This window comes from Trachypithecus francoisi, unplaced genomic scaffold (assembly GCF_009764315.1).
Source record: "Trachypithecus francoisi isolate TF-2019V2 unplaced genomic scaffold, Tfra_2.0 Lachesis_group4, whole genome shotgun sequence".
Taxonomy (NCBI): domain Eukaryota; kingdom Metazoa; phylum Chordata; class Mammalia; order Primates; family Cercopithecidae; genus Trachypithecus; species Trachypithecus francoisi.
In genome coordinates, this window is record NW_022681469.1 from 138,788,724 (window position 1) to 138,815,835 (window position 27,112).

Here is a 27,112-nt window from a genome sequence, read left to right on the forward strand (position 1 = left end):
AGATGTGTCTTTCGCTAATATCTTCTTCTCCCAGGCAGTGGCTTGTCTTCTCATCCTTTTAAAATTTTATTTATTTATATATTTTTTGAGACAGAGTCTCGCTCTGTCACCCAAGCTGGAGTACAGTGGCGCAATTTCGGCTCACTGCAACCTCCACCTCCTGATTGCAAATGATTCTTGTGCATCAGCCTCTCAAGTAGCTGGGATTACAGGTATGCACCACTGCACCCAGCTAATTTTTCTATTTTTAGTAGAGGCAGGTTTTCACCATGTTAACCAGGCTGGTCTCAAACTCCTGGCCTCAAGTGATCCACCCGCCTGTGCCTTCCAAAGTGCTAGGATTAAAGGCATGAGCCATCGCACCTGGCCATTGTCTTCTCCTTGTTGACATTGTCTTTTGCAGAGCAGAAGTTTTAAACTTCAATGAAATACACTCATCGTTCTATTACTGCTTAAAAATTTTGTTAATTATAGTCTATCAATTATTTCTTTCATGAATTATGCCTTTGGTGTTGTATCAAAAGGTCGCTACACCCAAGGTCATCTAGGTTTTACTGTGTGTTATCTTTTAGGAATTTTATAGTTTTGAATTTTACGTTGAAGTCTATGATCCATTTTCAGTTAATTTTGTGAAGGGTGCAAAGTCTGTGTCTAGATTTATGTTTTTGCACATGGATGTCCAGTTGTACCTGTATCATTTGTTGAAAAGACTACCTTTTGGCTAGGTGTGCTGGCTCACACCTGTAATCCCAGCACTTTGGGAAGCCAAGGCAGGCAGATCGCCTGAGGTCAGGAGTTTGAGACCAGCCTAGCCAACATGGTGAAACCCCATCTCTACTAAAAATACAAAAATTAGCCAGGCATATTTGCGGGCCTGTAGTCCCAGCTATGCTGAGGCATGAGAATCACTTGAACCTAGAAGGCAAAGGTTCCAGTGAACCGAGATCGTGCCACTGCACTCCAGCCTGGGTGAGAGAGCGAGACTCTGTCTCAAAAAAAAAAAAAAAAAGTCTACCTTTGCTTCACTATATTTATTTGGGTCTATTTCTAGACTCTGTATTCTGTTACAGTGATCTATTTATCTGTTCTTTCACCAGTTCTTTAACTGTCTTCATTACTATAGCTTTATAGTAAGTCTACAAGTCAGATAGTGTTAGTCGTCTGACTTTATTTTCCTTCAATATTGTGTTGGGTATTCTGGGTCTTTTGACTCACCATGTAAGCTTAGTTGGCAGTGAGACAACTACTCCAGATGCCTGAGACTCCAGGTCTCACTCTCAGCTGATGTCTCTGGTCTTAGGTACATTTAGTTACCCAGAATGATGACTTACTTCTTCCTTACTGCATAGGCAACCTTGGTTATCTGAGATGATGATTGTCTTCCTCAGGAGAGCAGTATGACCTTTGAACCCCATTTATAACTCACTTAAAAAATGGTTATGGATAGTCTGGACAACATGGTGAAACCCCATCTCCACTAAAAATACAAAACAATCAGCTGGGTGTGGTGTCGTACGCCTATAGTCCCACCAGCTACTCAGGAGGCTGAGGTGGGAGGATAGCTTAACCCTGGGAGGCAGAGGTTGCAGTGAGCCAAGATTCCACCACTGCACTCCAGCCTAGGTGACAGAGAGACTCTGAAGAAAAAGGAAGGGAGGGAGGGAGGGAGGGAGGTAAAAGGGTAATAGGGTTTGGCTATGTCCCTACCCAAATCTCATCTTGAATTTCAGTTCCCATAATCCCCATGTGTTGTGGGAGGGACCGGGTGGAGATCATTGAATCATGAGAGTGGTTTCCCCCATCCTGTTCTCCTGATAATGATTTAGTTCTCACGAGATCTGCTGGTTTTATAAGGGGCTTCCCCTTTCACTGGGCACTGATTCTTCTCTCCCCTGGTGCCATATGAAGTAGGGCGTGTTTGCTTCCCCTTCTGCCATGATTGTAAGTTTCCTGAGGCCTCCCCAGCCTTGTTGAACTATGAGTCAATTAAAACTCTTTCCTTTATAAATTACCCAGTCTTGGGTATGTCTTTATTAGCAGCATGAAAACAGACTAATACAATGGGTATAGAAAGGTTTCAAAGAAGCAAAACCTTAGTAAGAATATTTGTGTGATGGGGGAGATTTTTGTATATTTCATGTTTTATATGCTTGTAACATTTAAAAGTATTTGGTCTATTAGTGTAAGAATTGTATAACTCCAATTTAAAATGATATTTCATATAAGCTTAAGATTTTAAATTGAAATGTTGCTAAATGTATGTGCAGTGTTACAACATCTATAAGAACTTTATATTAATGATATTCCATAAATTTAATTTATTAGTTTAGAAGAGTTAAGTATATGGGAAGATTTTGTGTCTTATGTACAGAGTATTTAGAAAGAAAATGGAGAATATTACCTTTATAAATGCAGTTAAAATATGTTCAATTAATTACATTTGTAAACAGGCTAAACATTTTCCAAAGGTTACCTTTAAAGTAGGGATTAAATAGAAAAACAGAGGCTTGTACTATTGACTGAAATTAAGGCTGTTGAGGCAGAACTAATTTGATCAAGGTTTATTTGAAGCCAAATGTGAGAATCCACTTAGGAAACACTCTAACAATGTTAGGAATGTTCCAGTCTGTTACAAGGTAGAAGGCTTTTATAGGAAAGTTTAGGAGAAGGGAGGGGACGACTCATACAGGAGTTGTTTCCTCTTTCATTGGAGGGTAAAATACAGAGGTTACAATTATTGGATACCTATTGCAACATACAGGCTAAAATGTCTACATGCAAGACAATCAGTAAAGCTTGATGATTCAGAAATAAATCAGCGTGCTTCCCAGTGTCAGAGGGTTACACGTTAATCAGTACATCAACAATTTGAGGAACTCATGATAAGATTCTTACCTTAGGGACAAGATGTCACCATGGATCACAAGGCCTTTCCAAGGTAGATATATTAGTCCGTTTTCACACTGCTGATGAAGACATATCCTAGACTGGGCAATTTACAAGAGAAAGAGGTTTAATTGGAGTTACAGTTCCATGTGGCTGGGGAAGCCTCACAATCATGGTGGAAGGCAAGGAAGAGCAAGTCACATCCTGCATGGATGGCAGCAGGCAAAGAGAGAGAGCTTGTGCAAGGGAACTCCTCTTTTAAAAACCATCAGATCTCGTGAGACTTATTTGATATCATGAGAACAGCACAGGAAAGACCTGCGCCCATGATTCAATTACCTCCAACCGGGTCCGTCCCACAACAGGTGGGAATTCAAGATGAGATTTGGGTGGGGACTCAGCCAAACCATGTAAGTAGGTTAATTTGGAAGCCCGTTTATTTTTAAAGTAAACTGTGAAATGTGACCGATAGTTCATCAGTATACTGAACTTAAAACTGAAGGAAGAACAAGGCTTTTTAAAACTTCTGACTTTAGTACATCAGGTATCAGAATGGAGGGGGGTATTGTTATCCTTGAGGTACCTCTGGCTGCATCTCTTCTCATCACAGTTAGGTATCCGGAACTCAAGAACTGAACTGGGTTTTAGGCAGAAGCGAAGTGGAAACACTTAGTAAGCACGTACTATGTCACAAGTACTAGATGCTTTCACATATAATATCTCATTTCATCCTTTAAAAAAAACTATGGGGAGTCAGGGAAAATTTTCCTAATTTTTTTTTCTTTTTCTTTTTTTGTTTTGTTTTGTTTTGTTTTTTGAGACAGGGTCTCACTCTGTGACCCAGGCTGGAGTATAGTGGCACAATCACAGCTCACTGCAGTCTGCAGCCTCCACTTCCGGGATCAAGTGATCCTCCCACCTCACCCTCCCAAGTAGCTGGAACAACAGGTGAGTGCCACCATACCCAGCTAATTTTTTTTTAATGCAGAGATTGTGGTCTCTCTGTGTTTCCCAGGCTGGTTTCAAACTCCTGGGCTCAAGCAGTCTTCCCACCTTGGCCTCCCAAAGTTCTGGGATTGCTGGAGTGAGCCACTGTGCTCAGCCACTAATTTTTTTTCTCAGATGGGGTCTTGCTATGTTGCCCAGACTGACCTGTGATTCTTAGGCTCAAGAGATGCTCCCATCTCAGCCTCTCAAGTAGCTAGGACTATAGCATCACTGTGCCCAGCTAAACTGTCCCTGTTTTTACAGATAAAGAAACCAAACTCAGGCTGGGTGTGGTGGCTCACACCTGTAATCCCAGCAATTTGGGAGGTTGAGGCAGGCATATCACCTGAGGTCAGGAGTTCAAGACCAGCCTGGTCAACATGGCAAAACCCTGTCTCTATTAAAAATACAAAAATTAGCCAGGCATGGTGGCAGGTGCCTGTAGTTGCAGCTACTCGAGAGGCTGAGGCAGGAGAATCACTCAAACCTGGGAGGCAGAGGTTGCAGTGAGCCAAGATCACACCAGTGCACTCCAGCCTGGGCAACAGAGTGAGACTCTGTCAAAAAAAAAAAAAAAAAGAAAAGAAAAGAAAAGAAACTAAAGGCAAGATAAGTCAAATATATTACCCAAAGGGGCCCAGCAGAGGAGTGACAAAACCAGCTTGGAAACTCTGCCTCACTGTGAGGAGTGAGATTATCTGCCCTCCCATTTCCTCTGAACTGCCATCTCTAGATGGCTCTGCACCTTTCCTCCACCCTCCATCTCCCACATCCAGCCCCTCTGCTCATGGAGAAAGGCACATCAGAGCTCAGTTCTGACATCTTAGCCCCATACTGGGCCTATGTAGCTCCTATTCTGTGTGGAATGCCCTCCTCTTCTCCCTCAGATCCAAAGTGGAATCCCTCCCCACACCACCTGGATTCTGACACCCCACATGTGCTGCCTGGCCCCACCTTACCCCATGGCCTGTAGGCCAAATTGTGAGGGAAGGGAAGAGGAAGAACTCCCACTGTTCTTTTACTCAGCCTTGTTCTGGTGACTTAACAAAGTTGAGGAACTTGTATTAGCCATTTGCTTGTTTCAGTAGCCAGCCTAGCTTTTCTTTCGGTTGTCTGTCTGTTTCTTACTGAGTTCTGGGAGTTTATACATTCTAAACACAAGCCCTTTCTCAGATATGCGCGTATTTCAGATATATGCAAATATCTTTTCCTCTCTATGGTTTGAATTTTATCTCTCCTAAGGATGTGTTTTGTTGAACAGGTTTTTTTTTTTAATTTCAATACAGTTCACTTTATCAATCTTTTTCTCTATAAGTAAGGCTTTTGTTTCTTAAGAAAAGTTTCTCCTATTTCAGTCTTGGGGATACTCTCTTATGTTATCTTTTAGAATTCTATCATTTTATCTTTCACATTTAGATCAACAATCTATCAGAAACTGATGTTTGTGTATCTTGGGGAAGAGGATCATGATTCCTTTCTTTCTGTATGGATACCCAACTAGGTCAGCATCATGCATTGAAAAACCTCCTTTACCCAATGCTGTGCATGCCTCCTCCATCATAAATCATGTGTGCTTGTGGATATCATCTGTTTCTGGACTTTGTATTCTTTCCATTATTCTATTTGTCCTTCCTTGTGCCAAAATCTCACTATCTTTATTTCTGTGTATTTATAATATCTTGAGTTCTGGTAGTGTAAGTTCTCTGACTTTGTTTTTCTTCAAGATTGCCTTGGTGAATTTTCGTCTTTGGTGGTTCTCTATGAATTTTTGAATCAGCTTATCAGTTTCCATAAAAAATTTTCTGGGGTTATGATTGAAATTATGGTGAAACTAGTAATTAATTTGAAGAGAATTGACATCTTTGTAGTGTAGAGTCCTTAGTTCATGGTATATTCCTCCATTTCTTTTGACAGTTAATTTCTCTGAATATTAGACAAATTACAAATTTGTTATTTTTCATAGTTTTCTTGACTATCTTTTGTTAGAGTAATTCCAATAGTTTATATATAGATTCTTTTGGATCTTTTTTAAAAAGTTTTTGTGGAGGTGGGGTCTTGCTATGTCTTGAACTCCTGGCCTCAAGTGATCCTCCTGCCTTGCCTCAGAAATTGCTGGGATTACAGGCATGAGCCACTGCACCCAGCCTGAACCTTTTTTATACACATTTATGTCATCTGTGAATGATGTCAATTTTACTTATTTCTAATCTTTATAACCTTAATTTTTTTTTTTTTTTTTTTTTTTTTTTTTTAAGACGGAGTCTCACTCTGTTGCTCAGGCTGGAGTCCAGTAGTGCAATCTCGGCTCACTGCAAGCTCCGCCTCCTGAGTTCACGCCATTCTCCTGCCTCAGCCTCCCAAGTAGCTGGGACTACAGGTGCCCACCACCATGCCCAGCTAATTTTTTTGTATTTTTAGTAGAGACGGGGTTTCACCCTGTTAGCAAGGATGGTCTTGATCTCCTGACCTCATGATCCGCCCACCTCAGCCTCTCAAAGTGCTGGGATTACAGGCGTGAGCCACTGCGCCCAGCCTATGACCTTAATTTATTTTTCTTGCCTTATTACAATGGCTAAGACCTCCAGTACAATGTTGGGTAAAGGTGGTCAACTTTGTCTCATTCCCAATCTCAGGGGAAAGGGTTTCAGTGTTTGACTATTAAGTATAAAATTTGTTCAACTGTATGTTATTTTATATGTGTGTGTGTGTGTATATATATACGTTATATACACACACAACGTTATACAGTTGAAAAAATACTACAGATAGGACTGAGCATGGTGACTCATACCTATAATTCCAGCTACTTGGGAGGCTGAGGTAGGAGGATCCCTTGAGGCCAAGTGTTCAAGACCAGCCTGGGCAACAAAGTGAGAGCCCCATCTCTTAAACAAACAGACAAAAATAAATACTAGAGATAAAGAGGGATATTTTTATAGTCATTTCAAGCTATAAAAATCTCAATTTATCAAGAAGGTTAAAACACTCTAAACTTGTATGCATCATACACACACACAGACACATACACACACACACACGGCTAAGATTTATTTTAGCTAGAATTTCTGTTATTTCTAATGGGAGGGTTAGCCACATAACCCAGACCCCTCCCCACTCCTGCCTTTCTTTGTATATTCTTTTTTTTTTTTTTTTTTTGAGACAGAAGCTCACTCTTTCACTCAGGCTGGAGTACAGTGGTGCCATCTTAACTGACCTCAGCCTCAAACTCTTGTGCTCAAGCAGTCCTCCCACCTCAGCCTCCCAAGTAGCTAGCCTGGCTAACTTATAAACTTTTTGTAGAGACAGTATCTCGCTATGTTGCCTAGGCTGGTCTTGAACTCCTGGCCTCAAGCAATTCTCCTGCCTCAGCCTCCCAAAGTGCTGGGATTACAGGCATGAGCCACCATACCTGGACTCTCTTTGTGTATTCTTTTTTTTCTTTAAACATAAACTCAAGATTTTATTGTCTTTGTAATAAAACAAAAGATGATACTTGGAACTGGGTCGCTTGGCCCTTTCTCTTCTTACTTCCTCCGAGTTCAAAATGCTTGTATCTCTTAATAGCCAGCATTCTCTTAGATCTGCAGTTGGGCTCCACGCACTCAAGCCTTCACACAATCTTCTTTGTAGTTTTAGCCTTTTTCTGGAAAATTGGCTGAGTCTCCCCACTGTAGCCCCTCTGCTTCCTGTCATAACATGGCTTTCCCTAGGCATACAGGGAAATGTGTCCTGTGTCACTCTGTGGGGCTGGTGCTTCCCACACTTCTTAGCGAAAGTCCAGTGAGTTTTAGGAATGTTCACCATGTTTGCAGGAGCGCTACTGGTGCTCTTTGTGTTTTCTTGATTTTATTTGCTGTTAAATACGTTGCAACTACGTTTCTGAGCTCATATGTGTCTTTCAACTTTAATTTTTTTGTTTGTGTGTTTACAGATGTTTTCCACTATTATATGGTCATACCTTAGTGTTTACCTTTATGGCTTCTGGTCTTTGTGCTTAGGAAACTTTTCCCACCCCAAGATTATAACATACTCTTCTGTGTTTCCTTCTGATAGTTGTATAGTTTCATTTTTGTACTTATTTAATCTGTCTGTACTTGTATCTTGTGTATTGTGTGAGGTATAGATAAAACTTTATTTTGATCCAAATAATTTGCTCACTACTCTCATGCCATTTACTGAAGGGTCTACCCTTTCCTCTGATTTGAAATGTCTGCTGTCAAAAGCTATTTTGTTCCTCAGATCTATCTGTTTATTCTGCACCTGTGTAGTTTTTAGCAGGGCGACTTGTGCGATTTCTCCTCAGCCTCTATTCCCTGGTAGCTGTCCCTTCACCAGACCTCCTGTCCATCATGGCCAGCCAGCGACCCTCCCAAAGGTAGGCTATTGATGCTGGCACATGGGGCTCTTATGAGGACCCGAGAGTAGATAGTAGGCTCCAGAAACGCCAGTTCCTTTCCACCCCTTTTTGCTTGTCTTCCCTTTACATGCCAGCAGTCCCTCTGAGCCTCAAAGCAACAGCAGCCCCTCAGCCAAACAAGGGCTGGACCCAGCGGGGAGCAGAAAGACTCGAGGGGATCTGGAATGTTCCTTGACATTTCTACCCACTGCCCTGGCCTAGGGCCCTCCTGGGAGCTGGTCATTTGGACGGTGGGTTTGTCCCTCCCTGAATGCACCATGGTTCTCCTCTAGCTCCTCCAGGTGTTGCCTACCTCACAGGCTGTTCCAGAAAAGGAGGGGCTGCACATCCTACTCCTGACTGACTCTCAGGCTCTGTGCCCTCCCAGTTTGAAGGGAAATTACTCCCACTCCTCAAAGGCCCTTGTAAAGCATGAGCACACAAATGGCCTGACTACTTTCTTGAAAAGAGGGATACACTAGTATCTCCACAAATCACTCTCCCACACATATATTATTTGTGTCATTCACAAAAATTATCTTAAGTCAAGAGGCAACCAGGGTAGGACATGTGACATAAAACACCATTTCTGCCAACAAATGTTTATTAAACACCCATGTGCACAGTACGGAGCCAGGATCTTCATCTCAACTGCAGTTCATGCTTCTGGAGAGCTGTCCAAGAGCTCAGGTTGGGCTGGTTTGAGGCCTGGGCTCCAGGCCTGAGGTGAAGGTGGGAGGACCAGCCCAGCCCCAAGAGCTCTCAGCCTTCAGAATCCTGGGTGGCCTTGACTGGCATCAACAGCCTTAATAAGAGTCGGAGCTGGAGAGCAAACCCAACACTATTTTCCAGGAGGGGCTAATCCATGACCAAGGTGCTTATGGGAACATCCTTCCTGGGCCCTTCTCTTGCCAGGAAGGGCCGTAGATGGCAGACCTGCAGGTGCGCTCTGGAGGGAGTGGCTGCTGACCGGCCTCCCACAGCATTGACTCTTGGCCTGAGCCTTTGCCTCTCCCTGGCCTCCTGTGATATCACAACCCAGGGCAGTGGTCACTGTCTGTGTTCTCAAGGACACTACTACGTGTTAAAGACTTACTGACACAGAATTAAGACTTTTGACAGAGGAACTGAGAAGGGAAAAGTTGGATGAGAAGTGGGCTCCTAGGAAAGTGAGTGAGTGTGGGACAAACATGGAGCGTGTCTGTTCCTGCCAACTTCCAGACCCAGGCCCAGAAAGAGGAGGCACTGCCCAAGGGCTAGGTGACTTGGAAACTGGGGACCCACTGTGAGAGCAGAGGAGCCATCAGTGGTGCTGCCTGGATGCCTCAAGAGCAGGCCATCCTCCAGTGACAGGCAGTCTCATGGGAACGGCCTCCCCTAGGATTTGAGAAGGGCGTGTGTCAAGGGACAGTCACAGGGAAGACCCTCATAACCCTTCGGTTCAGGGCCATAGAGCCTAGACAGGGCCTCTGGCCATATCAGAACTGCCGCCCATTGTTGGGCAAGAAGTTCTGACGGCACCAGCACCTCTGATAGAACCTTCAAAGCTGTGGTTGACGTAGATGTTGTCAGCTGTGGAGACTCGGGAGGGGTGATTTGGGCAGGAGGCCACTATGGCTGCTGCTGCTGCCTCCTCAGCCCACTTCTGCTCCAGTGCCAGAGCCGGGTTGATGTCAGGCCCTGCAGAGAGACAGAGAACCACAGTCAGAGAGGTGGGCAGGGGACACAGGTGAGAAGCTATTCCTGGTTCTGTACAACAAACCCAAGGCAGGAAGGGTCCCAGGGGGGCTCTGTGCCATGTGCCTTCTGGGGTCACTACATTTGCAGCCCAAGCTTCAGGGATGTCCTGGTGCCCCCATCGCCCAAGCATGTTGGGAGCCTCCAAGGAACAGCCACCACCTGCACCTCCAAGGCCCTGGATACCCCTCGTCCAAGCACACCCCACAACTGCTCCTCCTTGCCCCTCTCTTATGTCTCACCCACCACCCCCAGCACACACACTCTACTCCTTCCAAGAGGGTCAGGGAGTCCCCACAAGAGACATGTTTAGGAACCATGGAGCTGCGTGGGCTCCAACCCCTGCTACCTTTGACCAAGTCTGTAACCTGGGGCAGGTGTCTCAGTTCCCTCATCTGTAAAAAGGGAAGGATAATGATACCTACCTCGGGGGGGGGGGGTAGTTAAGAGAATTACAGACACATATGTTGATGCACAAACACACCCCTCTATAAATGTCCTCTAGTAATATTATTATTACTATCTGGTGGGGGGGTAAAATTGAACTCCTCCCAGCTTGCCCACCCTGAGAGCCAGAAACACCTTCATCCTGGGAGGCTCACTTTGAGCCTCCATGCGCCTCAGCCTCCCAAAGTGCTAGGATTACAGGCATGAGCCACCACTCCTGGCCAGCATTTCAAAAAATTAATGAGACTGGGTGCGGTGGCCCACGCCTGTAATCTCCGCACTTTGGGAGGCCCGCACTTTGGGAAGCCAAGGCAGAGGGATCACCTGAGGTCAGGAGTTCGAGAACAGCCTGACCAACATGGTGAAACCTTGTCTCTAATAAAAATACAAAATTGGCCAGGCATGGTGGTGTGCACTGATATCCTAGCTACTCAGGAGGCTAAGACAGGAGAATTGCTTGAACCCGAAAGCAGAGGTTGCAGTGAGCTGAGATCGCACCACCACACTCCAGCCTGGGCAACAGAGTGAGGCTCTTGTCTTAAAAAAAAAAAAAAAAAAAAAAAAATTAATGGTAGGGCTGGGGCACAGTGGCTCATGCCTGTAATCCCAGCACTTTGGGAGGCCTTGGCGGTCAAATCACCTGAGGTCAGGAGTTCGAGACCAGCCTGGCCAACATGGTGAAACCCCATCTCTACTAAAAATAAAAAATGAATTAAAAAAATTAGCCAGGTGTAGTGGCGCGTGCCTGTAATCCCAGCTGCCTGGGAGGCTAAAGCAGGAGAATGGCTCGAACTTGTGAGGCAGGGGTTGCAAGAAGCTGAGATCACACCACTGCACTCCAGCCTGGGCGACAGAGTGAGACTCCATCTCAATCAATTAAAATAAAATAAATAATAAATTTAAATTAAAATAAAAGCCAAGCACAGTGGCTCACACCTGTAATCCTAATACTGTGGAAGGCCAAGGTAGCACTATGGAAGACCAAGGTGGATCACTTGAGCTCAGGAGTTTGAGACCAGCCTGGAGGGAGACCCCACCTCCACAAAAAATAAAAAACTGGCTGGCATGGTGATGTACACCTGGGGTCCCAGCTACTCAGGAGGCTGAGGTGGGAGGATCACTTGAGCCTGGGAAGTCAAGGCTGCAGTGAGCTGTGATCATGCTACTGCACTCCAGGGGGTGTCAGAGCAAGACCCTGTCTCCAAAAACAATTAATAATAATAATAATAAAATGGAACCAGAAATATCAGAATACTTCACATGTATAAGAGAAGTATTAATATTATTTAGTGAACAGGCATGTCTGTGTGTGCTTGTGCATGTCACCTCTGGGTGTAAAACGTATTTCTTGCTGAAAGGCATGCTTAAAAGTCCAACAGCAGTGCAGTGAAGATCCACAGTGTACAGGGCCACAGAAACGTTGTTTGACACATACCTCGCTGACAAAAAAAAGATGTTCACAGCACATTAAATGAACAACAGAAGCTTCAAAGACTAGAAGTGCCACATGGTCATGGTCCTGGCTTCTGACGTCTGCCCATGGCTTGTGTGCACTTCCTGAGCTTCCGTGGTAAGCATGCACTGTTACTGTTGTCGTCATGATAATCATGACAGCCTGGTAGGAACAGGCCTGGGCACTCACCCACATAGCTGAGGATGACAGGCAGGAAGACCAAGCCATGCAGCAGACCCAGCAGAGTAATCAGGAGGTTGAGGCGGAAGAAGAAGATCTGAATGAGCTGGGCCTTGGCGAGGCCCAGGACCAAGATGCCAGGGAGGTTGGTCATGGCCACACCTGCAAACACCTGGGGGGTCAGAACCAGGTGTCAGGCAGGGAACAGGGCATCAAGCAGGGCACAGGGTGTCGAGTGGGGCATAGGGTGGCCCACTCCTCCCCACTCACCGCACTTCCCATAGAGATGGTGGCCTCTTTGGCCCTCTCCAGCCGGGTGGGCTTGGTGCTGATGGCAAAGGAACGGGTAATGTGGGACACGAACTCCACAGACATGCCCACCGCCTATAGGCAGAGAGGGGGCATAAGCCAAGAAAGGCAGAGGTGGGGAAGGAACTGGGGATGGGGAGATGAGGCCTCCACCAGGACCAGCGCAGGGCAGGCATTAGATTCTAGACAGAGTATTTGGCCAGGTGCAGTGGCTCATGCCTATAATCCCAACACTGGGAGGCTGAGGTGAGAAGATCACTTGAGCCCAAGAGTTTGGGACCATCCTTGGCAACAAAGTGAAACCCTGTCTCTACAACAAAAATTAAAATATTAGCTGGACGCAGTGGCACGTGCCTATAGTCCCAGCTACTTGGGAGGCTGAGGTCAGAGGATCGCTTGAGCCCGAGTTCGAGGCTACAGTGAGCTGTGATCATGTCACTGCACAAGCCTGAGCAACAGAGCAAGACCCTGCCTCTAAAAAGAAAGAAATTTAAAAAAAGGAACTGGGAGTATTCTATGAGGCTGGATCCCCAACCACCCCTCCAGGGCCCCCTGGTGCCTGTGTCTGCTGGGTTACCGAGACCAGGTTGATGAGGGACACAGCATTGTAACTGATGCCCCACAGGGCCATGAAGCCGACGGTGTCCACGAGGATCATGATAATAGAGAGCAGGTTGAGGAGGCCAGAGCGCAGGTCCAGGCCCAGCAGGAGGCAGCAGACAGCGAAGGTGGGCACCAGGCAGAGGCTGAGCATGAAGAGCCCCTCAGGGAGAATGGTCAGGTACTGCTCATAAAACACATTGGTGACCCTGCCAGAGTACAGAGCATGGTCACAAGCTCAGGCCTCTGGGGCCCTCAAGGTGGGTGGGACACCCCACTTCAGAAGGAGAATGCTGAGGGTCAGGCAGGCTTATATTGGGGTACAAGCCAGCATAAGAAATAGGCCCAAGTCTGCAGCCAAAGCCTCCTGACCTAAAACTGGTGCTCATCTCATGCAACTCCTTGCAAGCCCTCCGCCCTAACCTCCAATCTCCAGCAACCATCCCCCACCTCCCTCCAGCCCAGCCACTCAGGTCCTCACGTGTAGGGGAAGACCTCAAAAGCTGGGTCTGTCCCAGGCACCTTCCGCAGGTCAGCAGTGATGTTGGCTGCCAGCTCCCGAGCTGCCCGCAGAGCTTCTGTGTAATCCTGTGAGTTTTTCAGGGGCTTGTGATAGGCCATGAACCTGGAGGCTGGACAGCCATGGCACACAGAAGATGGAAGGGCAAAGGTCAGAGCCCTTTCCAGGACACCTTCAGAACACCCCAGACACCGTGGCACAGGCATGTGATCAAGCTGGTTTCAGGGCTCTGCCACCACCATTTGAAATTCTTAGTAAATTTTGTGCAAGAGGTCCATATTTTTGTTTTGCACCAGCCCTGCAAAACTCCATAGCTGGCCCCACTGCTGTGGGAGACCCAGGCCTGACCTTTGATGAATGAAACCTATAGAGATCTCTCTAGTGAACCCAGATTCTTCTCTATATGGTTTCAAGATATGCATTGGATTTTTAAAATTAACTTAATTGGTTTTTAATTTGCATATTCCTATAGGAAAGGACTGGAAAGGAAGACAGAAAAATGAGAACAGTTGAATTATTAGAACTGTGGCTTAGGGCTCCTGCCAGATAAAGGTTATTTCTTAATGACGTTTTAAGAAATTAAGGTTATTGGCCAGGCGTGGTGGCTCACGCCTGTAATCCCAGCACTTTGGGAAGCTAAGGCAGGCCAATCACCTGAGATCAGGAGTTCGAGACCAGCCTGCCCAACATGGTGAAACCCTGTCTCTACTAAAAATGCGAGAATTAGCCAGCCGTGGTGGCACACCCCTGTAATCCCAGCTACTTGGGGGGCTGAGGCGGGAGAACTGCTTGAACCCAGGAGGTAGAGGCTGCAGTGAGCCGAGACTGTGCTACTGCACTCCAGCCTAGGCAACAGAGTAAGACCTCATCTCAAAAAAAAAAAGAAAGCCAGGCGCGGTGGCTCACGCCAGCACTTTGGGAGGCCGAGACGGGCGGATCATGAGGTCAGGAGATCGAGACCATCCTGGCTAACATGGTGAAACCCTGTCTCTACTAAAAATACAAAAAAATGAGCCGGGCATGGTGGCAGGCACCTGTAGTCCTAGCTACTCGGGAGGCTGAGGCAGGAGAATGGACTGAACCCAGGAGGCGGAGCTTGCAGTGAGCCAAGATCGCGCCACCACACTCCAGCCTGGGCGACAGAGCGAGACTCCGTCTCAAAAAAAAAAAGAAGAAGAAATTAAGGTTATTAAGACCCTTATACAATAAAGGGTTTTTTGTTCTTGTTTTTGTTTTTGTTTTCGAGACAGAGTCTCACTCTGTCACCGCGGCTGGAGCGCAGTGGCACGATCTCGGTTCACTGCAACTTCTGCTTCCCAGGTTCAAGTGATTGTCGAGTGAACTTCAGGCAGCTTTCAGCCAGCAGTTCAAACTAAAAATTATTTCAGTACAAAGTGAGATCACCCTTCAAAAGCTCCCCCACCCACCAACGACCCCCATGTCTGTCTCCAGCACGAGCTCCCTTAGGGCCCCTACACCGAGCATGTCTGCACAGAGCTATAGCCAGCTCCTTTACACAGATGGCTGTCTCATTCTGCCATCTGCAGTATGAGCTGACAGCATGTTGTGGGTCCTTTTCCTGTCAGTCTAACTGCATATCCCTTGTTACCTTTTTCTTTTTTTCTCTCTTTCTTTTTTTTTTTTTTTTTTTTTTTTTGAGAGAGGATCTCACTTTGTTGCCCACGCTGGAGTGCAGTGTTGCGATCATTGCGATCACGGCTCACTGCAGCCTCAACCTCCCAGATTCAGATTATTCCTCCCACCCAGCCTCCTGAATAGCTGGAACTACAGGCACACGCCACCACACCCAGGCAGTTTTTTAAATTTTATTTTGTACAGGAGGCCGGGCACAGTGGTTCACGCCTGTAATACCAGCATTTTGGGAGGCCGAGGCGGGTGTATCACCTGAGGTCAGGAGTTTGAGACCAGCCTGGCCAACATGGTGAAACTCCATCTCTGCTGAAAATACAAAAATTACCCAGGTGTGGTGGCATGCTCCTATAGTCCCAGCTACTCAGGAGGCTGAGGCAGGAGAATCGCTGGACCCTCGGAAGTGGAGGTTGCAGTGACCTGAGATCACACCACTGCACTCTGGCCTGGGCAACAGAGTGAGACTCTGTCTCAAAATAAAAAATAAAAATAAAAATAAAAAAAGAGGGCCTCCCTATGTTGCCTGGGCTGGTCTCAAACTTCTGGGTTCAAGAGATCCTCTCGCCTCGGCCTCCTGGAGTGCTAAGATTACAGGCATGAGCCACCGCACCCAGCCTCTTGTTACTTTTAATAACTGCTAGGATTGTGCTGTGCCAAGCATCCTAATTCATTTGGCCAGCTGCCCTGTGGGTGTAATTTGTGCTGGTAAGAAAGGTGCTTAGCCAGGGTGTGGAGAACTCCCAAGTATGGTATCAATTGCTGAATGAATTCCACAAACTTAACGCTGACCATGGACTTGGGAGTGAGAGAAGGGGTGAAGTCTGAGGATGTGGAGTTGGGAAACAAGACCCCTGCTGACAGGGCCAGGGCAGTTAGAAGCTCCTGACACAGGAAGGAGACAACATGTGACAGGCTATTCCCTGGGGTTCTCGGGGCCCTCCAGAGCAACTGATTATGTCCTCCCCTCCAGGCAAGGCCATGCTTACCTAAAACCTGGCCATCTGAAGTCAAGTTCACAGAGGTGCTGTATGCTCCCAAGCCGCTGTGAGGTCAGGGCAAAGGCTTAGCCAGGAACAAAGCTCCTTTCATCTGCCCAGCCCACAGCCACCCCAGAGAGGCCCCTGGTAGCCGCCTCCTGCCTCTCTATATTCACCCCCATCCTAGGTCCCTCATGTCTGTCCTCCCCAGCAGAAGGCCCTCCCAAGCTTACCCTTTGGGACATTTGATGTTGGGCCGGTCATTCAGGAACCAGGGAAGATACTTATGGAACTGCTCCACTGAGGGCCTCACAGCGCCCATTGTGATGCTCAGGCAGTTCTTTAGGCAGTTCAGGGAGTCTGCAGAGAAAGCAGGGGTCTGGGCAGTGACACCCCAGGGCCAGCAGCAGCTGCTGTGTGCCCCTCCTTCCCCAACAATCCCATCAGGGGTCCCAGGCACTCCAGCCTCAACTAGTCACTTCTAGGGGGATTTGCTTTTGTTATTTGTGGGAGAAATTCTCCTCTTGGCTATAGAAACTGTGGGCACTTACAGGCAGAAGGGGAAAGGAAGTTTGGGGCAGAAAAACAGGCCCCACAAAGTCCTCTCCACCTACAAATGCCACTGCTTTGGGCGGCAGGGCCATGTGCCAACCTCAGCAGCTCTCCACTCCTGACTCCCCAGTGCCCTGCCACCCAGGAGTGCCGCGTGCTCTGAAAGTGGGGCACAGTACACAGCAGCATACGTGTGTGATGCCCACAGGCCAGCACAGCCACCCACACAGGTGCTCCTCGCAGAGTGCCTGTCCTTCAGGCCACGTCTGCACCCATGCCCCCGACAGACCCCACAAGACAGGTCGAGATGTTGAGGGAGCCTCTCCAGTCCTCTCCTTTCTGTTGCCTCAGTTGCCTGAGCTGTGGTGGGCAGTGAGCCCCCATGGCCCCAAACTCACTGACGGTCGAGGGGCAGAACTTGTCCTTATTGGGGCCAGATATATAAAGGCGGCAGCAGGAGGACGGGGTCAGCCAGTCAATGAAGTCATCTACCCAGGAGGAGGCAGGGATGGCCAGGTAAGACCTAAGGGGCAGGTGGGAGGAAGGGTGACAAGGCCAGCTGGGCAGGGTGGTGGATTCTTCTCATGGCTCAACCCCCACACAGCCTTCCCCAGGCATACAGCAGCAGGGCAGCAGGACAGGGGTACAACAGGCAGGAAGAAAGGACTGGTGAGGACTGGGGAGACTCAAACAGGGAGTAGGCCGGGGTGTGGGGCCAGCCAGGCACTCACTGCTCAGGGAACTCTGTGGCATACTGGATCTTCTGGGTCAAGGAGAAGTTGTTGCAGCCTGCACTGGAGCAGATGGCATTCATCGCAGCCTCACTGGAGAAGTTGTAGCCCGAGGTGGTAACAAAGTACACCGGGGCCCCCGTCTCAAAGTAGCGGTTCAGAAAGAGGAAATAGTCAAGCAGGTACGAGTCCTAGGAGTGGAGGAGGGTCAGTAAGCTTCAGTTTGCTATGCACACCCCTAAAGGGCTCACTCCATCTCCCACTCTCGAAGGTACACACAGAGGTACATGCTAAAAGGCACATGCTCAGAGGTCCATGATCAGAGGAACACACACAGAGGAACATGTTCAGAGATACACGTGCAGTTACACACTCAAAGGGATGTGTCAGTGGGACACTCAGAGGTGTACACGCAGATCCATGCCTAGAGGTACACAGAGGTACATGCACACACGTGCACAAAATGTACACCGAGAGGTACATGCTCAGAGGTCACACACAAGGTACATATAGAGAAGGACATGCACAGACACACACACTCAGGGGTACCTTTAAGATGTATGTGCACTGTACAGTTACACCAGAACACGGTTTTAGGTGTACCCACAGATGAATATGCTCCAAGGTTCACAGAATAGGTATAATCACAGGTGCAAACAGAAGTACACTTACGGGGGTGCAAGCACAGAGCAACTCATATCACCTCACATGAACACACACTGACACACACAAACATGCACGTACACATAATTGTGTCCCTTCCTATCACCCCCAATTTGGCACAGCCACAGTCTAACAAGCTGGCCTGTGACAACGGCCCGTATTTGTGTGCACACATAAATGTCAGTGTATACACCCTCAAAGCCATGCGCCAGGCATCCTCATGGTCTGCTCCCTTCTATAACATAAAGGCTCAGAGTGACATTAGGGAAAATGGCACAGTAGGAAGTGTCAGGAATCTCTCTCCCCGCCTAGAAGACAACTTGTCTGGTATAACTATTTTGTTTTTGTTTCTTTTTTTTGTTTGTTTCTTTTTTTTTTTTTTTGAGACGGAGTCTTCCCAAGCTGGAGTGCAGTGGCATGATCTCTGCTCACTGCAACCTCCACCTCCTGGGTTCAAGTGATTCTTGTGCCTCAGCCTCCTGAGTAGCTGGGATTACAGGCACGTGCCACCACTCCCGGCTGATTTTTGTATTTTTAATAGAGATGGGGTTTCACCATGTTGGCCAGGCTGGTCTCAAACTCCTGACCTCAAGCGATCCACCCGCCTCAGCCTCCCAAACAGCTGGGATTACAGGCGTGAGCCACCACACCGGCTCTGGTGTAATTATTTTGGAACACTGGAGTCTATTGAGGGCTGGAAGCTTCTAGGATAAGGCTTGGACAGTAAATTGTGGTTAATTTCAGGCAGTCTCAGCTTTTAGTACAGTAGCAGCTACCCATTTGCCACTCCCAGCTTCAAGGCATGCAGCTGTGTATGCTTTCCAGAAGCAGCTTGTACACAACTTGCAGGAGCCAGGGTAGGCAAGGACACCATCCACCAAGTATCAGCTGGGCATGATGGCTTACACTTGTAATTTCAGAACTTTGGGAGGTCAAGCAGGAGGGTCACTTGAACCCATGAGTGGGAGACTGATCTGGGCACACAGTGACACCCTGTCTCTACAAAAAAAATATACAAAAGTTAGCTGGGTGTGGTGGCACATGCCTGTAGTCCCAGCTACTCAGGAGGCTGAGGTAGGAGAATCATTTGAGCCTGGAAGTTTGATGCTGCAGTGAGCTATGATTGCACCACTGCACTCCAGCCTGGGCAAGAGAGCCAGACCCTGTCTCTAATAAATAAATAAATAAATCCAAATATCAAGTTCTGATATCTGAGTTCTGATCATTGATCATTACTTCTGATATTGGTGGTACAGATACACAGGCAGGCAGCCACTATTGCAACTCCCACCACCATTGTTGCAACTGCCTCCACATCTTACTAAAGTGACTTCCAGGAGATTTAAAGAGTAAGCACCTATCTCCCACCCCTTCATTTTTCCCTCATTTTCCTTTTGGGAACCATACATATAAGGACAAGGACATTCAAAAGCAACCATAAATATAGGGATATTTAGACAGTCACCACACTGCATAAATGCCCAGATAAATATGCAGGCTCATAAAATACCTGAGAAGACATTAACTCTGTGCCTTTGGCTGATCCCCAGCACAGAAACACCAACAGCAATAAATAAAATAAAGCAAGCCCTGGGAAAGAAGGAGAATCTGATCTCCAGAGCTACTACATTATAAGAATCGAATGTCCGTTTTTCAACCAAAAACACACCAAGAAAAAGAAAAACATGACCCATTCAAAGGGAAAATATTAAGCAACAGAAACTGTCCCTGGGTAAGACCAGACAGCAGACTTACTAGACAAAGACTTCAAAACAATTGTCTCAGCAGGGTGTAGTGGCTCATGCCTGTAATCCCAGAACTTTAGAAGGCCAAGGCAGACAGATCACATGAGGCCAGGAGTTCAAGACCAGCCTGGCCAATATGGTGAAACCCTGTCTCTACTAAAAATACAAAAACTAGCCAAGCATGGTGGCAGACACCTGTAATCCCAGCTACTTGGGAGACTGAGGCTTGACCCCAGGAGGCAGAGGTTGCAGTGACCTGAGATCACACCACTGCACTCCAGCCTCGGTGACAGAGCAAGACTCTGTCTCAATAAATAAATAAATAAATAATAAATAAAACAATTGCCTTAAAGTTGCTCAAAGAGCTAAAAGAAAACAAAACCAAGGAAATAATTTATGAACAAAATGGAAATATCAATAAGGAGAAAACATAAAAAGGAGAAAAAAACTCTGGAGCTAAAAAGTATAGTAACTTAAATGAAAAATTCACTAGAGGGATTCAAAAGCAGTCAGAAGAAAGAATTAGCAAACTGAAGATAAGACCATTGAAATTACTGAGTTTGAAGAACAGAAAGAAAAAAAAATATCAAAAGTGAACAGAGCAGAGCCTAAGGGACTGTGAGACATCATCATCATCAAATAGACCAAAATATGCATTGTAAGAATTCCAGAAGAAAAGAGAAAGGGGAAGTGAGATTATTTGAAAAACTTATGGCCAGAACTCCCCAAATTTGATGAAGGACATGAATATAAACATTCAAGAAACTCAATAAACTCCAGTAGGATAAACTAAAGAAACCCACACCAAAGGATATTAATTTTTTTTTTTTTTTAGATGGAGTCTTGCTATGTTGCCAGGCTGGCATGCAGTGGCATGATCTCAGCTCACTGCAACCTCTGCCTCCTGGGTTCAAGTGATTCTCTTGCCTCAGCCTCCCAAGTATCTTGGACTACAAGTGTGCACAACCACGCCCAGCTAATTTTTGTATTTTTAGTAGAGATGGGGTTTCGCCACGTTGGCCAGGATGGTCTTGATCTCTTGACCTCGTGATCTGCCCGCCTTGGCCTCCCAAAGTGCTGGGATTACAGGCATGAGCCACTGCACCCAGTTGCATATTATAATTTAGCTGTCAAAAACCAAAGACAAGCCAGGCATGGTGGCATATACCTGTAGTCCCAGCTACTCAAGAGGCTAAGGTGGGAGGATTGCTTGAGCCCAGGATTTCAAGTCCATTCTAGGCAACATAGCAAGACCCTGTCTCTAAAAAATAAAATACGGTTTTTAAAAAAATAGAAAACATTGAAAAAAAGAAGTGACTTGGCATATACAAAAGATTGTCAAAAAGATTATCAGCATATTTCTCATCAGAAACCTTAAAGCCCAGATGGCAGTGGGTTTGTATATTGAAAGTGCTGAAGAATGCTGGGCATGGTGGCTCATGCCTGGAATCCCAGCACTTCAGGAGGCTGAGGCAGGTGGATCACCTGAGGTCAGGAGTTTGAGACCAGCCTGGCCAACATGGCAAAACCCCATCTCTTCTGAAAATACAAAAATTAGCCGGGCATGGTGGCACACACCTGTAATCCCAGCTACTTAGGAGGCTGAAGCAGGAGAATCACTTGAACCTGGGAAGCAGAGGTTGCAGTGATCTGAGATTGTGCCACTGCACTCCAGCCTGGATGACAGAGTGAGACTCTGTCTCAAAAACAAACAAACAAACAAAAACAAGTGCTGAAGAAAAAACAATTGTCAATGAAAAATCCTAATTCCAGCAAAACTGTCACTTAAAAATGAGGGAGAAGGCTGGGCATGGTGGCTCATGCCTGTAATCCCAGCACTTTGGGAGGCCAAGGTAGACAGATCATTTGAGGCCAGGAGTTTGAGACCAGCTTGACTAACATGGTGAGACCCCATCTCTGCTAAAAATACAAAAATTAGCCAGGCGTGGAGGCATGCACCTATTAATTCCAGCTACTTTGGAGGCTGAGGTAGTAGAATCTCTTGAACCTCGGAGGTGGAGGTTGCAGTGAGCCGAGATCACACCACTGCACTCCACTCTGGGTGACACAGTGAGACTCCATCTCAAAAAAATAAAATAAAAAATAAAAATGAGGGAGAAGCCAGATGAGGTGATTCGTCCTATAATCCGAATACTTTGGGAGGCTGAGACAGGAGGATCACTTGAGCTCAAAAGTTTGAGACCAGTCTGAGTAACACAGTGAGACCCCTATCTCAAAAAAATTGTTTTAATTAAAAAGTAAAAATGGGCTGGGCATGGTGGCTCATGCCTGTAATCCCAGCACTTTGGGAGGCCAAGGCAGGTGGATCACCTGAGGTCAGGAGTTCATAACCAGCCTGGCCAACATGGTAAAACCCCGTCTCTATTAAAAATACAAAAATTAGCCTGGCATGGTGGTGTGCACCTGTAATCTCAGCTACTCAGGAGGCTGAGGCAGGAGAATTGCTTGAACCCAGGAGGAGGAGGTTGCAGTGAGCTGAGATCACACCATTGTACTCCAGTCTGGGTGACAAGAGCAAAACTGCATCTCAAAATAAATAAATTTTAAAAAATAAAAATGAGGGAGAAGCCAGATGAGGTGATTCGTCCTATAATCCGAATACTTTGGGAGGCTGAGACAGGAGGATCACTTGAGCTCAAAAGTTTGAGACCAGTCTGAGTAACACAGTGAGACCCCTATCTCAAAAAAATTGTTTTAATTAAAAAGTAAAAATGGGCTGGGCATGGTGGCTCATGCCTGTAATCCCAGCACTTTGGGAGGCCAAGGCAGGTGGATCACCTGAGGTCAGGAGTTCATAACCAGCCTGGCCAACATGGTAAAACCCCGTCTCTATTAAAAATACAAAAATTAGCCTGGCATGGTGGTGTGCACCTGTAATCTCAGCTACTCAGGAGGCTGAGGCAGGAGAATTGCTTGAACCCAGGAGGAGGAGGTTGCAGTGAGCTGAGATCACACCATTGTACTCCAGTCTGGGTGACAAGAGCAAAACTGCATCTCAAAATAAATAAATTTTAAAAAATTAAAATGAGGGTGAAATTAAGACATTCTCAGATAAACAAAAGCAGAAGGAATTTGTTATCACTAGTCCTTCACTGAAAGAAATGCTAAAAGGAATCCTGTAGGTTGAAATAAAAAGACATTAGACAGTCCAGGCGTGGGGTGGCTCATGCCTATAATCCCAGCACTTTGGGAGGCCAAGGCAGGCAGATCACCTGAGGTTGGGAGTTCGAGACCAGCCTGACCAACATGGAGAAACCCCATCTCTACTAAAAATACAAAATTAGCCCAATGTGGTGGCACATGCCTGTAATCCCAGTACTCAGGAGACTGAGGCGGGAGAATCACTTGAACCTAGGAGGCAGAGGTTGCAGTGAGCTGAGATCACACCATTGCACTCCAGCCTGGGTGGGCAATAAGAGCAAAACAATGTCTCAAAAAAAAAAAAAAGACATCAGACAGTAACTCAAAGATGTATGAAGAAATAAAAATCCCTTGGCTAGGCACGGTGGATTACACCTGTAATCCCAGTACCTCAGCTGGCTGAGGTGGGAGGATCTTTTGAGGCCAGGAGTTTGAGGTTATAGTGAGCTATGATCACACCACTGCATTTCAGCCTGGGCAACAGAGCAAGACTCTGCCTAAATAAATAAATAAATAAATCCTGAGCAAGGGTAAATAAATGGGCAGTTATAAATGTTATGATTTGTAACTCTGCCTTTTTGTACATGATTGAAGAGACTAATGCAAAAAAAAAATCATTAGCCTATGATTTTGGATACATAATGCCTAAAAATACAAAAGTTTTTGAGACATCGTCTCGCTCTATTGCCCAAGCTGGAGTACAGTGAAACAATCTCAGCTCACTGCAACCTCTGCCTCCTAGATTCAAGCAATTCTCATGTTTCAGCCTCCCAAGTAGCTAGGTTTACAGTCATGTGCCACCATGCCTGGCTAATTTTTATATTTTTAGTAGAGACGGAGTTTTGTCATGTTGGCTAGGCTGATCTCGAACTCCTGGCCTCAGGTGATCCAACCACCTCACAAAGTGCTGGGATTACAGCCGTGAGCCACTGTATCCAGCTGAAAAATATAATTCTTTGAGACAAGGTCTCTCTCTGTTGCTCAGGCTGGTGTGCAGTGGCATGATCATAACTGACTGCATCCTTGAATTCCTGGACTCAAGCAAGCCTCCCACATAGCTGGGACTACAGGCATGTGCTACCATGCCCAGCTAAATTTTAAATTTTTTCTAGAGATGGAATCTCACTGTGTTGGCCAGGCTGGTCTCAAATTCCTGGCCTCAAGCAATCCTTTTGCCTCCACCTCCCAAAGCATTGGGATTACAGGCATGAGACACCATGGCTAGCCCAAGATACAATTTTGTGACATCAATAACTGAAAGGGGGATAAGATGGAGTTGTTATAGGAGCAGAGTTTTTGTATGCTATGGAAAGAAAGTTGGCATAAATTTAGAGTGTTATAACTTCAGCACATTTAATGTAATTTTCTCTCCTCATGGTAATCACAAATAAAATTAGCTGTAGACTATGCACAAAAGGAAATGAAAGGAAAATGTAAAATTTCACTAGTAGCAACCAACTAAGTACAAAAGAAGTCAGTAATGCAGGAAATGAGAAACAAAAAAGCTACAAGGCATATAGAAAACAAATAGCAAAATGACAGAAGTAAAGCCCTCCTCATCAGTAATTACTCTAAATGTAAATGGATTAAACTATCCAATCAAAAGAGAGTAGTAGAGTCAGGCATGGTGGCTCACACCTGTAATCCCAGCATTTTGGGAGGCTGAGGTGGGTGGATTACTCAAAGACAGGAGTTCGAGACCAGCCTGGCCAACATGGTGAAACCCCGTCTCTACAAAAAATACAAAACAAGTAGCCAGGCTTGGTGGTGTGCACCTGTAATCCCAGCTACTCAGGAGGCTGAAGCAGGAGAATCGCTTGAATCTGGGAGATGTAAGTTGCAGTGAGCCGAGATTGCTTCACTGCACTCCAGTCTAGGTGACAGATGGAGACTCCATCTCAAAAAAAAAAAAAAAAAAGAGTGGTAGAATGGATTAAACACACGATCAAGATTGTGAGAGTTGGCATACTGTGCCCTAGGCAGCCCCCATCTGCTAAAAAACAACAAAACGTGATCTAACTATATGCTCTCTCCAAGAAACTCACCTTAGATCCAAAAACACAAATAGGTCAAAAGTGAAAAAAAGTGAAAAAAAAGTAAATAGGAACCAAAAGAGAATAGGGATAGCTATACTAATATCAGACAAAATAGACTTATTTTTATTTATTTATTTTTTTGAGACAAATCCTTACTCTGTTGCCTAGGCTGGAGTGCGATGGCATGATCTCAGCTCACCGCAACATCCGCCTCCCAGGTTCAAGCGATTCTCCTACCTCAGCCTCCCAAGTAGCTGGGATTACAGGCATGTGTCACCATGCCCAGTTAATTTTATATTTTTAGTAGAGACAGGGTTTCTTAATGCTGGTCAGGCTGGTCTCAAACTCCTGACCTCAGGTGATCCATCCGCCTCAGCCTCCCAAAGTGCTGGGATTACAGGAGTGAGCCATCACTTCCAGCCAAAAAAATAAATATTGTTTGAGTTCACTTATGTGAGCTGCCTAGAGTGGTCAAACTCATAGAACAGAAAGTACATGGGCCAGACACAGTGGTTCATGCCTGTAATCCCAGCACTTTAGGAGGCCAAGGCGGGCTGATCACAAGGTCAGGAGTTCGAGACCAGCCTGGCCAACATGGCAAAACCCTATCTGTACTAAAAATACAAAAATTAGCTGGGTGTGGTGGCACACGCCTATAGTCCCAGGTACTCAGGAGGCTGAGGCAGGAGAATCGCTTGAACCTGGGAAGCAGAGGCTGCGGTAAGCCGAGTTCGTACCATTGCACTCCAGCCTGGGCGACAGAGCAAGACTCCATTTCAAAACAAAAAAGAAAAAGTAGAGGCCAGGTGCGGTGGCTCATACCTGTAATCCCAGCACTTTGGGAGGCCGAGGCAGGTGGATCACCTGAGGTCAGGAATTCAAGACCAGCCAGGCCAACATGGTGAAACCTCGTCTCTACTAAAAATACAAAAATTAGCTGGGTGTGGTGGTAGCCTCCTGTAATCCCAGCTACTTGGGAGGCTGAGGCAGGAGAATCACCTGAACCTGGGAGGTGGAGATTGCAGTGAGCCGAGATTGTGCCATTGCACTCCAGCCTGGACAACAAGAGCAAAACTCCATCTCAAAAAAAAAAAAGTAAATGGTGGTTGTGCCAGGAGCTGAGGGGAGGGGAGAATGGGGAGTCACTGTTTATTGGGTAAAGTTTCAATTTTGCAAAAAGGAAAGAGTTTTGGAGATGGATGGTGGTGATAGTTGAATAGTTTGAGTGTACTTAATATCACTGAACTGTACACTTAAAAATGGTTACAATGGTAATTTTCTATTATGTGTATTTTACCACAATAAAAAACTGGAAAAAAATGATAAAAATTTTAAAAGCAGTAAGAAACAAACGTCCCCAACAGAAAAATAAACAAAAGACGTCAACATAAAACCTCAGCAGGGTCTAGTGGCCCATCACGTCCTTCCTTCTTGCTCTTGGGGCACTAAAGACCCTCTTCACCTCAGCCCCATGACATAGCCCCCAGGGCTTCTGGAGGTGGCAGGTTCATTCTGGGACTCTCCACCTGCTCTCCCTCCATAGGGTCACCCAAAGTATAGTCCTGAGCTGTCTGCTCTTGTCCTCCCTCACCTGGCTTCCAAGCCAGTACTGCCTAACACATCTACCCCAGCCACACCCCACTCAGCCCTGCTGTGGGCTTGGGCCTCGCTGCCTCTGCTAGGGCTCCTGCCAGTGTCCAGACCCTTGCCCCAATCTCCGTCACAGTTCTCCAGATGGGTCCTAGACATCAAGTCCCCTTGATGCCCTCCCTCTCCCTAGAGCTTGCTCATGCAGTCTGACCATGTGTCTCAGACTTTGTTGTCTGTGGCTGCTTCCTCTTGGCCACCAGTCCATGGCCACCACTGGTGCACATCCAGATAAGCCAGGTCTCCAGCCTTGGCTGACGCATTGTGCCTGTTGGCCCACACACTTACTGATCCAGGCTGGGCAATCAGCACTCTCCCTAACCATGCCCTTGGCCTCCAGCTCGTCCCACCCCCACAGTCGCTGCCACACCCAGGAAACACACCTGGGCTCGCCCCAGCCTCCCATTGGCCAGTCTGTCATCACTTTCCTCTGC

The 27,112-nt window shown here is 46.4% G+C and overlaps 1 protein-coding gene across 1 annotated transcript in view; it reads right to left on the minus strand.

Moving 5' to 3' along the window:
* Nucleotides 1-8,855: 8,855 nt before the first annotated feature.
* The window catches only part of NPC1L1 (NPC1 like intracellular cholesterol transporter 1), a 28,528-nt gene continuing 10,271 nt past the window's right edge, over nt 8,856-27,112 (minus strand). The window contains exons 11-20 of the mRNA XM_033194051.1: nt 17,426-17,616; nt 17,093-17,217; nt 16,376-16,502; nt 16,152-16,207; nt 13,477-13,627; nt 12,973-13,204; nt 12,357-12,470; nt 12,096-12,258; nt 9,797-9,949; nt 8,856-9,646 (exon numbers count right to left, since the gene is read on the minus strand). Of these exons, the coding sequence (XP_033049942.1) occupies nt 9,573-9,646; nt 9,797-9,949; nt 12,096-12,258; nt 12,357-12,470; nt 12,973-13,204; nt 13,477-13,627; nt 16,152-16,207; nt 16,376-16,502; nt 17,093-17,217; nt 17,426-17,616 (1,386 nt within the window). The 3' untranslated portion in view covers nt 8,856-9,572. The remainder of the gene's footprint in view (nt 9,647-9,796; nt 9,950-12,095; nt 12,259-12,356; nt 12,471-12,972; nt 13,205-13,476; nt 13,628-16,151; nt 16,208-16,375; nt 16,503-17,092; nt 17,218-17,425; nt 17,617-27,112) is intronic.